The sequence below is a fragment of the Myripristis murdjan genome, chromosome 20 (genome assembly GCF_902150065.1).
Source record: "Myripristis murdjan chromosome 20, fMyrMur1.1, whole genome shotgun sequence".
Taxonomy (NCBI): domain Eukaryota; kingdom Metazoa; phylum Chordata; class Actinopteri; order Holocentriformes; family Holocentridae; genus Myripristis; species Myripristis murdjan.
Window position 1 is genome coordinate 57,501 of NC_043999.1, and position 15,000 is coordinate 72,500.

The 15,000-nt window shown below is 42.8% G+C and overlaps 1 protein-coding gene across 1 annotated transcript in view; it reads right to left on the reverse strand.

The window, feature by feature from the left end:
- The window catches only part of LOC115379062 (piezo-type mechanosensitive ion channel component 2-like), a 65,382-nt gene that overhangs the window by 3,425 nt on the left and 46,957 nt on the right, over window positions 1-15,000 (reverse strand). Inside the window, exons 41-52 of the mRNA XM_030079731.1 lie at window positions 14,918-15,000; window positions 8,039-8,225; window positions 7,793-7,892; window positions 6,632-6,779; window positions 4,974-5,061; window positions 4,759-4,885; window positions 4,309-4,467; window positions 3,717-3,864; window positions 3,103-3,291; window positions 1,896-1,988; window positions 807-973; window positions 170-286 (exon numbers count right to left, since the gene is read on the reverse strand). The exon at window positions 14,918-15,000 is cut by the window's right edge and continues 100 nt beyond it. Coding sequence (XP_029935591.1) covers window positions 170-286; window positions 807-973; window positions 1,896-1,988; window positions 3,103-3,291; window positions 3,717-3,864; window positions 4,309-4,467; window positions 4,759-4,885; window positions 4,974-5,061; window positions 6,632-6,779; window positions 7,793-7,892; window positions 8,039-8,225; window positions 14,918-15,000 — 1,606 coding nt within the window. The remainder of the gene's footprint in view (window positions 1-169; window positions 287-806; window positions 974-1,895; window positions 1,989-3,102; window positions 3,292-3,716; window positions 3,865-4,308; window positions 4,468-4,758; window positions 4,886-4,973; window positions 5,062-6,631; window positions 6,780-7,792; window positions 7,893-8,038; window positions 8,226-14,917) is intronic.

Consider the following 15,000-nt stretch of genomic DNA (forward strand, 5'->3'; position numbering starts at 1 on the left):
CCAGTCCAGTCCAGTCCAGTCCAGTCCGGTCCAGTCCGGTCCAGTCTAGTCTGGTCTGGTCTGGTCCGGTCCAGTCCAGTTCAATTCTGTCCAGTCCAGTCCAGTCCAGTCCAGTCCAGTCCGGTCCAGTCCAGTCTAGTCTGGTCCGGTCCAGTTCTCTGTCCCTTACACAGGAAGTGTCCTGGTCCCATTCAGCAGCTGGATCAGCTCCAGTCGGGTCTGATCATCCAGGAAGGTCACATGTTTACCGGACGCAAGCTCCGCCTTCGCCCCAAGACTCAAGTTCCTGTTCAGAAATCAAACACACACACACACACACACACACACATGCACACACAGAGTTCCATAAAGTAAAGTATCAAAGTGCAAATCAAATCAAAGCGAAATAAATAATTAAAAACAGATCACAGAGATATTACAGCTGGGGCTTTTTATTTTGAAAGGTTCACTTTACTTTCACTTTAATTATTTTTATATTTTATTTTTAGGAGATTTTTTGCCTGTAATAAAAAAACAAGTAGAAGAAGAAGAAGCAGATAAAGTAGCAGCAGGAGAAGAAGAAGAAGAAGAAGAAGAAGAAGAAGAAGAAGAAGGTCGGGGTGCAGGACCTCTGGACGGTCCAGGACACGGTGAGGGGAAAGTTCTCCACGTTCAGGACCTGGAGCTACTTTGTACAGAAGAAGACCACGAAGGAGCAGATGAAGCAGACGAAGAAGACAAAGCAGCAGATAAAGAGGCAGCAGGTGAAGAAGAAGAAGAAGACAAAGAAGACGAGTTGTCTGAGGAAGGTCGGGGTTCTGGCTGACCTCTGGATGGTCCAGGACACGGTGAGGGGGAAGTGCTCCAGGTTCAGCACCTGGCTCAGGTACTGTCTGCTGGGTGGACTGATGGTCCACAGGGAGTTGCTGCTGCCCTGCAGCTCCGCCAGCGTCACGTCCTCCCTGCTGTACGCCTCCAGGAACTGCAAGGCACTCTGGGAAACCAACAGTCACCCTCAACACTCCAAGCCAAGTGACTCTCATATCACCAGTAATACCATTAATAAACCACAAGGAGCAACACCAGAGGAGTAAAAATGGTGTTGGTGGCATTGCCAACCCAAATTTTAGCCCCGCCCAGCAAGATCACCTGACCCAGTTTTACTGCGTCAGAGGGAAATGGTTTGTTTGGAAATGGAGTGTGTTAACTTCCAAAATCAACAGGATGAAAATGATTCTGGAGCTGGAAGTTCAACCCTCCATAAATCCTGGTGTGAGGGTTCGGGTTCAGGTTAGGGTTAGGGTTCGTGGAGCTCATGGTCCTGCTGGGCCGTCCTGCACGGACCGGAGATTCAAAGCTCATAACTCTGCAACCAAATGAGCTAACACATGGGGGCGCTGTTTCAGAAACATCTCCACTTCCACAACACACCTGAGATTTACCTGAGAGTTACTTGAAGTTGGAAGAAATGAAATGCATTTCGGAAGATGGGTTGGGATTATTCTGACACTTACCTTAGAACAAAATATAAAATGTTTTAAATGTAGTTCAAATCATGACAGTGTGTGCTTTCTGACAAAAAAAAACAAGTTAAAAATTGATTTCAAAGGCCAAAGTAGCATTTTCTTAATATATATTTTAAAAAAAGAAATAAAGGAAATTTCAGTGGCGTCTCAGAGGGTTGCTGAGCCATGTTAATATAATAATAATAATAATGATAATAATAATAATAACAATAGTTCTTCCTTCTTATATGATTATAATAATCGTATAATGTACAATATAATATACATACTACATATATTATATATATTATGATATAAGATAAAATATACCAATATAATAAGCCAGTGCTAACATTAGTAGCAGCAGTGCTAGGCTCTGCTGCTGCATTAATAAAAGTGAGCAGGACTTACGGGGGTGTAGCTGTAGTTGCTGATGAAGGAGCTGAAGTCTTCCTCCGTCAGGTCTTTGAGCTGGTTCTGCTGGGCGCTCATAGTGAAGATGGGCTGGCAGCAAAACACACCATGGTTAAATTAATACAGTTATTGTTATTACGAGTGCATGTCAGTCACTCTCCTGCGCTACAGTGCCGCCATATTCAGTGCATCAGACTCTGCCAGCAGGGGGCAGCAGATCAGCATCAAGGAGCTGATCCGCTTCAGGCTGGAAGAATCGCCTTCACAAGAAAAGTCTGTCCATGTCTTGTTTTGATGTCTGTAACTGACAGCAGCCTCACATGGTTTCCACCTAACCCTGAGGGTTAGGGTTAGCTCAGGGTTAGCTCAGGATTAGAGTTAGTTCAGGGTTAGGGTTACCTCAGGGTTAGCTCAGGGTTAGGGTTAGCTCAGGGTTAGCTCAGGGTTAGGGTTAGCTCAGGGTTAGGGTTAGTTCAGGATTAGAGTTAGTTCAGGGTTGGCTCAGGGTTAGGGTTAGTCCAGGATTAGAGTTATTTCAGGGTTAGGGTTAGCTCAGGGTTAGGGTTAGCTCAGGGTTAGGGTTAGTCCAGGGTTAGCTCACGGTTAGGGTTAGTCCAGGATTAGAGTTAGTTCAGGGTTAGGGTTAGCTCAGGGTTAGCTCAGGGTTAGCTCAGGGTTAGGGTTAGTCCAGGGTTAGCTCAGGGTTAGGGTTAGCTCAGGTTTAGGGTTTGTCCAGGGTTTCCCCCTAACCCTGAGCTAAGCCTAACCCTGAGCTAAGCCTAACCCTGGGCTCTGAGCACATTACATGCCATGTTTCCTGCTTCCTTTCAACAGAGACACCTGGAGGCCTCCCAGTGTGACGTCCAGGTGCTTCACCTCTCTGCCCTCCTACTGTATACTGGCAGCATGCTGTGGTACATGGGGAATATTTTGGCAGTACATTGGGATTATTTTGACAGTACATTGGGAGTATTTTGGCAGTACATTGGGAGTATTTTGGCAGTACATTGGGATTATTTTGGCAGTATACTGGGAGTATTTTGGCAGTACATTGGGAGTATTTTGGCAGTACATTGGGAGTATTTTGGCAGTACATTGGGATTATTTTGGCAGTATACTGGGAGTATTTTGGCAGTACATTGGGAGTATTTTGGCAGTACATTGGGAGTATTTTGGCAGTACACTGGGAGTATTTTGGCAGTACCTGGAAGCCTCCCAGTGTGATGGTGAGGGACACGTCCAGCGGCCGGTTCACCACTCCAGCGACGGATTTGACGAGCGACATGAAGAGCAGAGGAAACCAGACGATGCAGATCAGCAGGACCACGATCAGCCCCCCCATCCCGTATTTCACCACACGCTTCTTCTTCTGGCCTCGTGGCTGGGGGTAACGCTGCACACACACACACACACACACACACACACACTTATTTGTAATTAACTTATTATTGTTTTAATTTAATTAATTTAATTTTATGATTTTTTGTCTTTATTTTATTATGTTTTTTTATTCTTACTGTGTTACTGTTATGGCATTATTGCAATCAATACTGAACATTTTAAACTGTTTGCTTTATTGATGCAATGTACTCAGGTCTCCCTTGAGAATGAGCTCCTGATCTCAGTGGGACTCACCTGATTGAATAAAGGTTATCATTAATAAAAACCCTTCTGAGTTCATGCACATGACACAAACACAGTGCTGTACTTATTCTGTATAAAACAGACAATAACTGTGCAATCCCACACAACCCTCCCACATTATAATTCCTAGTCTACTCTAATCTAATCTGATATAATCTGAGAGTAGCAGCCCACCCTCTCGGACTCTCTCCAGCACTTTAAGACGAAGCTGTGGGCGTAAACGTCCTCGACACAGATCCAGGAGGACAGAGACAGAGTCGTGTCGGTCCAGACCCAGTCCATCACCGCCCGCAGCTCCGTCAGGAAGGGAACCAGCCGGAAACTACAGGCAGACAGGCGGAGAGAGAGAGACAGGCAGGCAGACAGACAGGTAAGAGACACTCAGACAGACTGACAGGAAGTTAGACACAGCCTGGTACCCAACCCAGTGATTTGTTGTTGTTTGTTGTTGTTTTGCATCCAGTCACCTGTTTGGGATTTAAGTGATGCCACTCGGTGCTGATTTGATTTGATTTGATTTGATTTGATTTGATCTGATTTGTGATTCTGTGATGATCTCAGCTCTGTAGGGCTTACAACTCCACATCGCAGTTTCTTACCCCAGAGCTCTGCTGTGTTTCTTTATTGTTTTTAATTTTCGTGATGATCTGCATGGGAATCTGGGAGATTTCTGCTGGTAACCAGTCTCCTGCTGGAAAGCAGTGAAGCAGTTTTGTGTGTGTGTGTGTGTGTGCGTGTGTGTGTGTGTGTGTGTGTGTGTGTGTACCCCTGAAACAGGAAGAGGTTGAGGTAGTTGTGGCTCTTGGTCAGGAAGTTTCCCAGGACTCTGGTCGGGTAACCAGAGCGAATCTGGTAGGCAGACAAACCGAAGTAAACACATTTCACAAAGTACCAGAGCTGAGCGACCAGGTTCTGATTGAAACGTCTGGAGAGACAGACAGGCAGGCAGACAGACAGACAAACAGACAGAGAGAGACAGACCAACAGACAGACAGATAGACAGACAGACAGACAGAGAGACAAATGTTAATATGAGCAGCATTTGGAACTGAACTGACTTCAAGTCCTTTAAAAAACGTCTTCTCATTATTTTGTCCACCTGCTGTCTGTGCTATCAGAGTGTGTGTGTGTGTGTGTGTGTGTGTGTGTGTGTGTGTGAGTGTGTGTGTGTGTGTGTGTGTGTGTGTGTGTGTGTGTGTGTGTGTGTGTCTGTTACCTTTCAGTGACAGTAGGCAAGATGAAGAACATCCAAAAGTGAATTCCAAACACCAGAATCACCTGGAAGACCAACTTCCCCAAAACTGTCTTCCTCAGATACAGAGCCCTGTCGATCACCATGGTACCTGCAGACAGACAGGTGAGCAGACAGACAGGTGAGCAGACAGACAGGCAGACAGGCAGACAGGCAAACAGACAGGTGGCCATACATACCAAACTGGATCAGCACCATAACCAGAAAGGCTTCAGGAACCTGGTCCTCTGACAGGGAGGAAGTGATGTCAGCAGCCGCAGAGTGTTTCTGGGAAATGGAGGCACAGGAAGTCAGAACTCAACAGAACCAGAGTTAAAGGGAATGGGAACCCGACGGAACCTCACAACATATTTAACTTTTGTGACTTTGTGATAAAAAATCAAAAAAAGTATGAAAAAAATATCTCATTTTACTGGTGTCTAGAATTTTGGTCGTAGCACCGGGTTTTGGCTCCCCTGCAGTCGGATGCTCCAAATGTTTCTGTGGAAACCCGAAACCCTAAACCCTGAACCCTAACCCTAAACCCTGAACCCTATCCCTGAACCCTGAACCCTAACCCTAAACCCTAACCCTGAACCCTGAACCCTAAACCCTAAACCCTAAACCCTAACCCTAAACCCTAAACCCTAACCCTAAACCTTGAACCGTAAACCCTGAACCCTGAACCCTAACTAAACCTGCAGCGGGCAGCCAGAGCCGCTTGGTGCGTTATATTACATCTGCTGTTTGATGGATGGGTAGTGTGTGAGTGTGTGTGTGTGTGAGTGTGTGTGTGTGTGAGTGTGTGTGTGTGAGTGTGTGTGTGTGTGTGTGTGTGTGTGTGTGTGTGTGTGTGTGTGTGTGGCTCCTCATTGGGCCCACTTAGTTATTCTTATATGATCAGAATGAACAACGGCTGATTATAATTCCCCTCAAAACATAACGATTACTTCCATGAAAACCTGATGCTGCCTGGATTTAAACGGGTTAGTCAGACAGGGTTAGGGTTAGTCAGACAGGGTTAGGGTTAGCCAGACAGGGTTAGGGTTAGTCAGACAGGGTTAGGGTTAGGGTTAGCCAGGCAGGGTTAGGGTTAGGGTTAGCCAGACAGGGTTAGGGTTAGGGTTAGTCAGGCAGGGTTAGGGTTAGGGTTAGGGTTAGTCAGGCAGGGTTAGGGTTAGGGTTAGGGTTAGCCAGACAGGGTTAGGGTTAGCCAGACAGGGTTAGGGTTAGTCAGACAGGGTTAGGGTTAGTCAGACAGGGTTAGGGTTAGTCAGACAGGTTTAGGGTTAGTCAGACAGGGTTAGGGTTAGCCAGACAGGGTTAGGGTTAGGGTTAGCCAGGCAGGGTTAGGGTTAGGGTTAGTCAGGCAGGGTTAGGGTTAGGGTTAGTCAGGCAGGGTTAGGGTTAGGGTTAGGGTTAGTCAGGCAGGGTTAGGGTTAGTCAGACAGGTTTAGGGTTAGTCAGACAGGGTTAGGGTTAGCCAGACAGGGTTAGGGTTAGGGTTAGCCAGGCAGGGTTAGGGTTAGGGTTAGTCAGACAGGGTTAGGGTTAGTCAGACAGGGTTAAGGTTAGTCAGACAGGGTTAGGGTTAGTCAGACAGGGTTAGGGTTAGGGTTAGCCAGACAGGGTTAGGGTTAGGGTTGGCATGCTATAGCAGTGAAAACAAATCAACAATTAAAGAAAGAGGGAATCAAAACAAATTCTGTATTAATGGCTAAAGGTCAGTAAAATACCCACGGCTGGCAGGCACGTCACTGTAAAACTGTGTCGCCGCCTCCTGAAACCCCCAGGTGGCGCTGTGCAGCGGCCCAACACGCAGACAGGAAAGTTACAGCAGAACAAAACCAGGTCTCACCCCAAAGGCCCAGAAGCCGAAGACGATGATGATGAAATCGACGGTGTCTGCGAGGAACATGAGGACGTAGACGTCAGTGACGGCGCTGTACTCCGGCTGGACCAGAGCTCTGAAGAACTGACACACCGGGCGGGAGAGAGACAGGCACCTGGCAGAGAGAGAGACAGGGAGAGAGACAGGGAGAGAGACAGGGAGAGAGAGAGAGAGAGAGAGAGAGAGAGAGAGACAGGGAGAGAGACAGGGAGAGAGACGGAGCGAGACAGGGAGAGAGAGAGAGAGAGAGAGAGAGAGAGAGAGAGAGAGAGAGAGAGAGAGAGACAGGGAGAGAGATGGAGCGAGACAGGGAGAGAGAGAGAGAGACAGGGAGAGAGAGAGAGAGAGGGGTGAGGACTGGATTTGTGGTACTGAAAGGCTGATTCTGATTGGTCAGTGGAACCTGCAGTCCAGGTGCAGCCTCACCTGTTATTCAGTTATGAGGTTTTCCCCCTGAAGTGTGTGGAAGTGCGTTTGACCTGTTTCAGTTTGGTGTTAGGGTTAGGGTTAGGGTGTGTATGCTGGTGTGTGTTTGCTTGTACACACTGATATGTGGTGTGTATGTGTGTGTGTGTGTGTGCACACTCCAACACACACTCCAACACACAGTCCAAGTTAAACTGCAGTCCATTCAAGCTGCAAACCATTTAAGTGCAATAGGAGCTGACAGCCGCTCAGCAGTGCAGCGTCGGTGTGTGTGTGCTGCATTCACTGCTGCGACATTCTGTAGGGTTATTGCACATACTTTTTTACATATGTAAGACACATATTTTTATATTTTTTATTTCTTTCTACTTCTTCTAACTGAATTTGAGCCGCTGACCCAGTTTCCGCTCAGGGTCCAAAAAGTGTTCAGGGATCAATAAATAATATAAATAATAATAATAACCCTGAATCTGCTTCTGATTCGTGGGATCTATTCAGGCTGAGGTCTGACTCGCCTTGTTTCCTGATTTTGGTTTTTAGATTCTGCAAAATCACAATTTAAGACCTGAGATGTCACAGCTGCATCCACACGAACAGACTGCTGGCCTTTTCTCCCGAAACCAGCGGCCATCGCCCACTTACCTGTGTGTGTGTGTGTGTGTGTGTGTGTGTGTGTGTGTGTGTGTGTGTGTGTTGACCTACCGACTAACTGTGTGTTTCTTTACTCTGATGAAAACTTCTCTCAGTTTCTCCAGAAGCAGGTCTGTCCTGCTGGGATGTTTAGCACTGGAACACACACTGCCTGCGCACACACACACACACACACACACACACACACACACACACACACAAACAAACAAACAAACAAACGCTAAACCTAATGTGATTATTTCAGATAAATAAACAGTGAATCCGCAGAGAGGCAGTGCAGGTGTGTTGGTTCTGTACCTGCAGGAGAGTGCAGGCGGGCGGAGTCGGAGCGGGTGTGTCGGCTGGAGCGCCGCCGCAGAGCGCTGCGCATAGCGGAGTCCGTCTGCTCGGTGTGGGCGGGGCAGGGGGAGGAGTCAGCCTGGTTGTCATGGTGAGAGGGGGTGCTGGTCTCCGTGGTAACTGTCTGGTCCCACAGCCCATGGCACTGCCAAAGTGGGTGGAGCCACAGAGGAGAACATTAAATCCAACTGGTGGATCATACAGCTTCATGTATGGCAGAGCAGAGTTAGCTCACAGCTCGATGACTTTCCATGACTTTCCCTGACTTTCCATGACTTTCCATGACTGAAACATTGAATCTCCATGACTTTTTTCATTGACCAAAACTTTAAACCCGCTTCAAATTCAGAGGTCATATTCAGGTTAATTATCCAATTTCATTCTGTTGGGGAAGTGAAACATGAACACGTTGAAAAATAAATATTGCATTCAATTAAGTTACTGAATTCTTTTTTTTTTTTTTTTTTTTTTCAAATTGTGGAGAAATCCATGATATTTCATGACTGATCAAATTCCCTGCCTCCAACATTTCTGCTGCACATTACAGTCAGCCTTCCTCCTTGTTTCCTTCTAATTTTCTTTTCTTTTGTTTGGACACTTCAGCCTCCAAATGTCTGATGTTTCCAAATAAATTAAAGCAGGGGTGTAAGACTGCTGCCATGGAGGTCAAGAGGCTGCAGGTTTTCATTCCAACCAAAAACTCCTCCAGCTGATTTCACTGATTAGTCCCTCCTTTCTGCTTGGAGGTGGGGTGATCAGTGAAGTCACCTGGTGGAGGTTTCAGTTAGAATGAAAACCTGCAGCCTCTTGACCTCCATGGCAGCAGTCTTACACCCCTGAATTACAGTTTTTCTCCATTGGTTTGGCTCATTTCTTGAAACTGAAATGACATTCTCAAAATAACATGGACAAAACTCCAAACCTCTTGGCAGTTGGTCAAAACATACTGGAACTTCTCATTCATTTCATGAAATTGTAAATGTCTTAGTACATGTCTCAGTGTCTCAGTACATCTTTGCAAATGATTTAGCACAGTTAGCCTACAGTTAGCACAGTTAGCCTACAGTTAGCACAGTTAGCCTACAGTTAGCACAATTTCCAAGTGAATAGATCTTGTTGATCTAAACTGACTGTTGGGTTCTCAGTCTAATGGCTGTTCTCTCCAAAACATGTCAGCATCATTTCATTGTATAAGTCATCACATGCACAATAGTCTGCTCAATTGTCAAAATTAGTCAAGAACATAATACCATGAATAATACCATATATGAATCTCTTGGAACATTTGATAAATTGTTTACAGTTTTTTTCAATCATTTTTTTTCAGTATAATGAAACTGGGATCCACTGTGTCATCATCTTCACCTCCAAACCACAGCAGAAGTTTTCTTTTGCAAATGTGTTCATACCTTTTCATTGGATTCACACATTTTTCAGGCTCTTTTGCACAACACTTCTCACATGTGTCATTTACATGGCCCTGACTCCATTGACTTCACTGTGGTAGTCAAAAGCAAAACATCTGCTCACAGCTGATAGAAATGAGCTGCATCACTGTGAAATCACTAGTGCACCTGCATCACTACCCTTTCCACCAATCACCATTCACCAATCAATCAGTATGCACCTACAAAAAAGGGCCTATAAATTGTATTCTGTATTTTTCTCAACTCCTTTGAGTTTTTCTGTGTAATACTGTATGTGAATTACAGTATTTCAGTTTTTCCATCAATACAGTAAAATTTCACCTCAAAGTCTTTGAGTTTGGATGCAGTTCTTTACTGTAAGTTCACATTTGAATGTGCAGCTCACAGGAGAACCTTGTTCAAACTGACAGCTGTATTTTGTATTCTGCTGTCAGCTGGGTTACAGTACAGTAGAGCTGACTGAAGGAATCTACTCATTTGGGCAGAAGTTGAGTTGTTTGAGGGAAATATTGGCTTTTGCTACTTGCTTTACAATATGGAACTATGGAAATTGCAAAAAAAAAAAAAAATGACTGCAGTACACACAGGAAAAAGTAAAGTGGAACCTGCTCAGACTGAAAAGGGTGTGTTGCATTTTGGTGTTGAGTATGAAGTGAGTGAGTGGATTAGTTGTGTTGGGCGGTGACAAATTGTGCTTTTGCTGCATGTTTGAAATGTTTTGTCATGGTAAGAGCCTTTTGCAAACAGAATGTGTTATTTTGGGAGAGCGCCTCTCATTAGGCCGATGGATTTACTGTTTTGATACCAGGGTTTCTGAGCTGACAGAGGAGGTAAAGCCATTGAAAAAAATTGTAATCGTTACAATTTCCTTGGCAGTATGAGTGCAACGTGTGATGTCAAACCTTGGAGGCTACTCTTAATGTAAAGTCCTTTTTTTTTTTTTCAGTTTTATACACAATTGTATTCTGTTAGCTAAATAAAAATAATGAGTACAGTAACCACTGTCAGTGAAGGACTGGGCTGAGACTGAGAGGTGGACATGAGGGATATTTCAATGGTCCTCTGCCATGGTGACAAAACATCTAAACATTTTGACTTGCAGTGCTTACACAATGCCAAAGGGACGATGCATTTTGGGGGCACTGACTATTGATATGAGAAGGAAACTTCATTTTGACACATGAGTGAACTGTTTTGGGAGAGATATGAGCTTTTGCAGGTGAACCATGGTGTTGTGCTGAACCATCCAGGTTATTTTGGCAAAAGCACCAAGCGTGTTGAGAACGTCCGGTCTGTTTCAAGAAATGAGCCAAAGCAATTGAGAAGGATCTTTCTCATTTTGGTGGCACTGACTATTTATATGGGAAAGGAATTTAGTTCTGAAGCATGAGTGAACAGTTTTGGGAGAGATATGTGCTTTTGCAGGTGAACCATGGTGTTGTGCTGAACTGTAAGACTGTTTTGCCAAATGATCTTGAAGTTTTGAGAATGTAATTTCAGTTTCAAGAAATGAGCCAAACCAATGGAGAAAAACTGTAAAAGGAAACCCATGTTGCAGTGACTGTTTGGCTCCAGCAGGTGTTGCTGTTAGCTAGCTTGAAGAGGCTGTAGTAATCATCTCGAAGTACCCAGTAACCCAAAAGTACCCCAAAGTGCCAGTATTATTGTAGTGCTTTGGTTTCTTTTGGATGTTTGGGCAGTTAGGAGTACTGGGGTATTTTTGGGTACCTTGGGATACTTTGGGATGTTTTTGAGTACCTTGGAGTACTATGAACTGTGCAACAAAACGTTAGAGATGAATTTGGGTTTAGAGATGAAACCCAAATTAAATTGACAGAAAAGTTCTAATTTATCCTCTTGTGAAAAACTTTTTGGCCAAATTAAAGGAGAAATTTGGCTAAATAAATAATAAAACACAGAAAACAGTAAAGTTGAATACAAAAGGATGAACTGAATCTTGAGACAAATTCATCAGCATCAGAAACTCAACCAGCTCAACTCTGTTCCTTAACTTTCTCCAAGGAATCCATCCCAAAACAGTTTACAGTTAATACAAGATCCTACTTCAAACTGGACTGTTGATGTTCTGGGGCAACAGGCTTAAAGCCCCCATGCTGTCCACTTTTCCAGGGTTTTATTTGAACTGCTGATCTCCCTGCATGATGTATTTGTGAGAACCTGAGGTCTGATAAATATAGTTTCACAGCTCCTCTCTCTGGCCTTTATCCCGGAGCTCTGGCAGCACGGTTCATTTAGCCAATCAGAAGAGAGAATCAGCCCCTCTCCACTGATTGGCTGACTGAGTCTGAGTGGCATATGGTCGGACCAATCACAGGCAAGTAAGTGAAACCTAAACTGCTAAACAGTACTAACTAGTAAACAGGAATTATCATCTTATATAGATCTATGATCTATGATTGTCATGACTACCGCTGAGCGTGATGTTATACAACTGAACGTGTTTGAGCCCAACTTCGATCCCGAACCACAGACGGCAGGAGACACCGACCACTGAACATCTTTTTCAGTGTAATAACCTTAGACTAAAAAAGCAATTTAAAATAACATATAAACATAAACAAAACATTTTTGATAAAAAAAACGTAGGTTTTGGAAACATAGATACCAGAGGGGACAAATGACATATTTGGAGCAGATACAAACAAACAATCCTCAACTTTTTTGGAGTGAGATTAATAAATTGGGACCAAAACATGTTTAAAAGATTCCTATGCAAGATTGGTATGAAGGAGAAATATCATCTGATCTAGTTAAGGTATTAAATGTTTGGGAGGGAGCTTTCTCTGGTCTTTTTTCAAGACAGTGTGAAAACTTTGATAATGACTTTTATGAATATATTTATTGTCTGAACAGAGAAAATTTAAGACACTTCCCTCATACTGATGGATCTTTAAATGGTGACCTACGCAAAGAAGAGGTCCAAAAAGCAATTGACATGGCTAAAGTGATTATAGCATTGTACCCTCTATCTGGTTTAGATCAATCATAAATCCTATCCCAAAATCCCCAAAAGATGACCCGAAGGTACCATTAAATTATCGTGGCATTAGTTTATTAAGTACTGTATATAAATTGTATTCCTCCATTTTAAACAATAGACTTGTACAGTTTTTAGAGGAAAACAGTCTACTAGTGGAGGAGCAAAATGGTTTTAGAAAGGGAAGAGCCTGTACAGACCATATTTATACAGTATCCACACTTGTTAGAAGTAGATTAAAAAACAATGAGTCCATATTTTCCTGTTTTACTGATTTCCAAAAAGTGTTTGATTTTGTTGACCACAATCTCCTAAAATATAATCTTTATCAAATAGGGATTAATGGGAAATTCTATCATTCTGTTAACTCCATATATAGGGCACCTGTTGCTTGTGTAAAAGTGAACGAATATTTTACAGATTGGTTTTCTACATCTTCCGGAGTTAAACAAGGGGATATATTATCACCAACATTATTTGCTGTTTTTATTAATGATTTGGCAAAAGAAGTAAAGCTGCTGGGGAAAGGGGTATTATGTGGTCAGGTATTAGGAAACATTTTGCTTTATGCTGATGATATCATTTTGCTGTCTGAGAACGAAGAAGATTTACAAATAATGTTAACATGTGTTGCTGCATGGTGTAAAAAGTGGAGACTTTGTATTAATCAAAAGAAAACACAACTTATGCATTTCCGCAAACCAGGTATAGAGAGGAGCACTTTAAAGTTTTGTGTTGGACAGAAACATCTTGAGTTCACAGATAAATATAAGTATCTTGATTTCTTTTTAGATGAAAGCATGTCCTTTTCATATGACACTTCAGTTTTAGCAGACTCAGCAAGCAGAGCGCTGGGAGGTATTATCGGTAAAACCAAAATTCTGAGAGACTTGGGTTTCTCTACATATTCAAAACTGTATCAAACCTGTGTGTGTCCTGTCCTAGATTACGTGTCAGGTATTTGGGTATTTGGATATAAAGGGTTTCAAAAGAATATTTATGTTCATTATTGAGCCATTAGATTTTTCTTGGGTCTTCATAAATACGCTCCTTTTTCAAATAGAAAATGTAGTGATTGAAGAATATAGATACCAAATCCAGACTAAATATATACAACTATGGGCAAAAGAAATTTTGCAGAAGCCAAAACTGAGAACTTACTGTTTATTTAAGAAAAACTATGAATGTGAAAAATATGTTAAGTATCATGTGGCTAAAAGTAAGAGATCACTCTGTGCACAGTTAAGATGTGGTATATTACCCCTGCATATTGAAACTGGAAGATACAAAGGTGTACCTGAAGAAGAAAGAATATGTCAGTACTGTGAATTGAATGAGGTGGAGAAAGAAATTCATTTTTTTTGTATTGTCCCTTATATCATGATTTACATCACATTTTATTTGACAGAGGGCATAATCCTGACTTAGATTTGTTAACTATGGAGGACGCAGCTTTAATTGAATACCTTTTTGAACATGTTTTTGCCTTTTCTGAATTTTTATCCAAAGCTTGGGATAGAAGGAGAAAAATAACTTAGAATAGATAAATTCCAAAAAAATTGTATTTATTTTTGTGGTATGGACTGTTGATTATTATTATTTCATGAATTGGATCAATAATCTAATAATTAATGGCTGGTATTAACTGATTCAGATTCAATTTTATTCTTTTTTTTTTTTTTTTTGGACCTGTGCATTGGTGGGCTGTGTGGGTGTAGGTCTGTATATTTGTGTATTCTGTTGTTTCCTACTGTGGGATATTTACTGAAGTGTTATTTATTTGTGGGAGGTTTATGTTAATGTTTGGATTATTGTGCTATCAGATGAAGGTGGTTTACATGCCGGAATGTCATGTTTTGTTGTAATTAATGTGTCTGTATAATCCCATGAGGGATGGGTCATTTAAATGTCCAGACACGAAAATAAATAAATTCATTCATTCATTCATTCATTCATTCATTCACTGTCCTCATGACATCATCAATTAACGGAAGTGCAATCCGCTCGTTTTACAGGGACAGTTTCAAAAAACGGGTTGTGTGCTCCAGTTTCAAAGTTTTGTGCAGCATAATTTAATGTTAAACAGTGATTTAATCTGGATTTAAATACCTTCAATATATACATTCAGCCTGATAGAACACAGTAGAGTACCTTCAGCCTGACAGAACACAGTAGAGTACCTTCAGCCTGATAGAACACAGTAGAGTACCTTCAGTCTGACAGAACACAGTAGAGTACCTTCAGCCTGACAGAACACAGTAGAGTACCTTCAGCCTGACAGAACACAGTAGAGTACCTTCAGCCTGATAGAACACAGTAGAGCACCTTCAGTCTGACAGAACACAGTAGAGTACCTTCAGCCTGATAGAACACAGTAGAGCACCTTCAGCCTGATAGAACACAGTAGAGTACCTTCAGGGTGGCTCTGTGGTAGAACAGGGCCAGCAGCTGCAGGAGGTCGTACAGAACGTAGCCGTCCTTCTTCTCCACTCCCA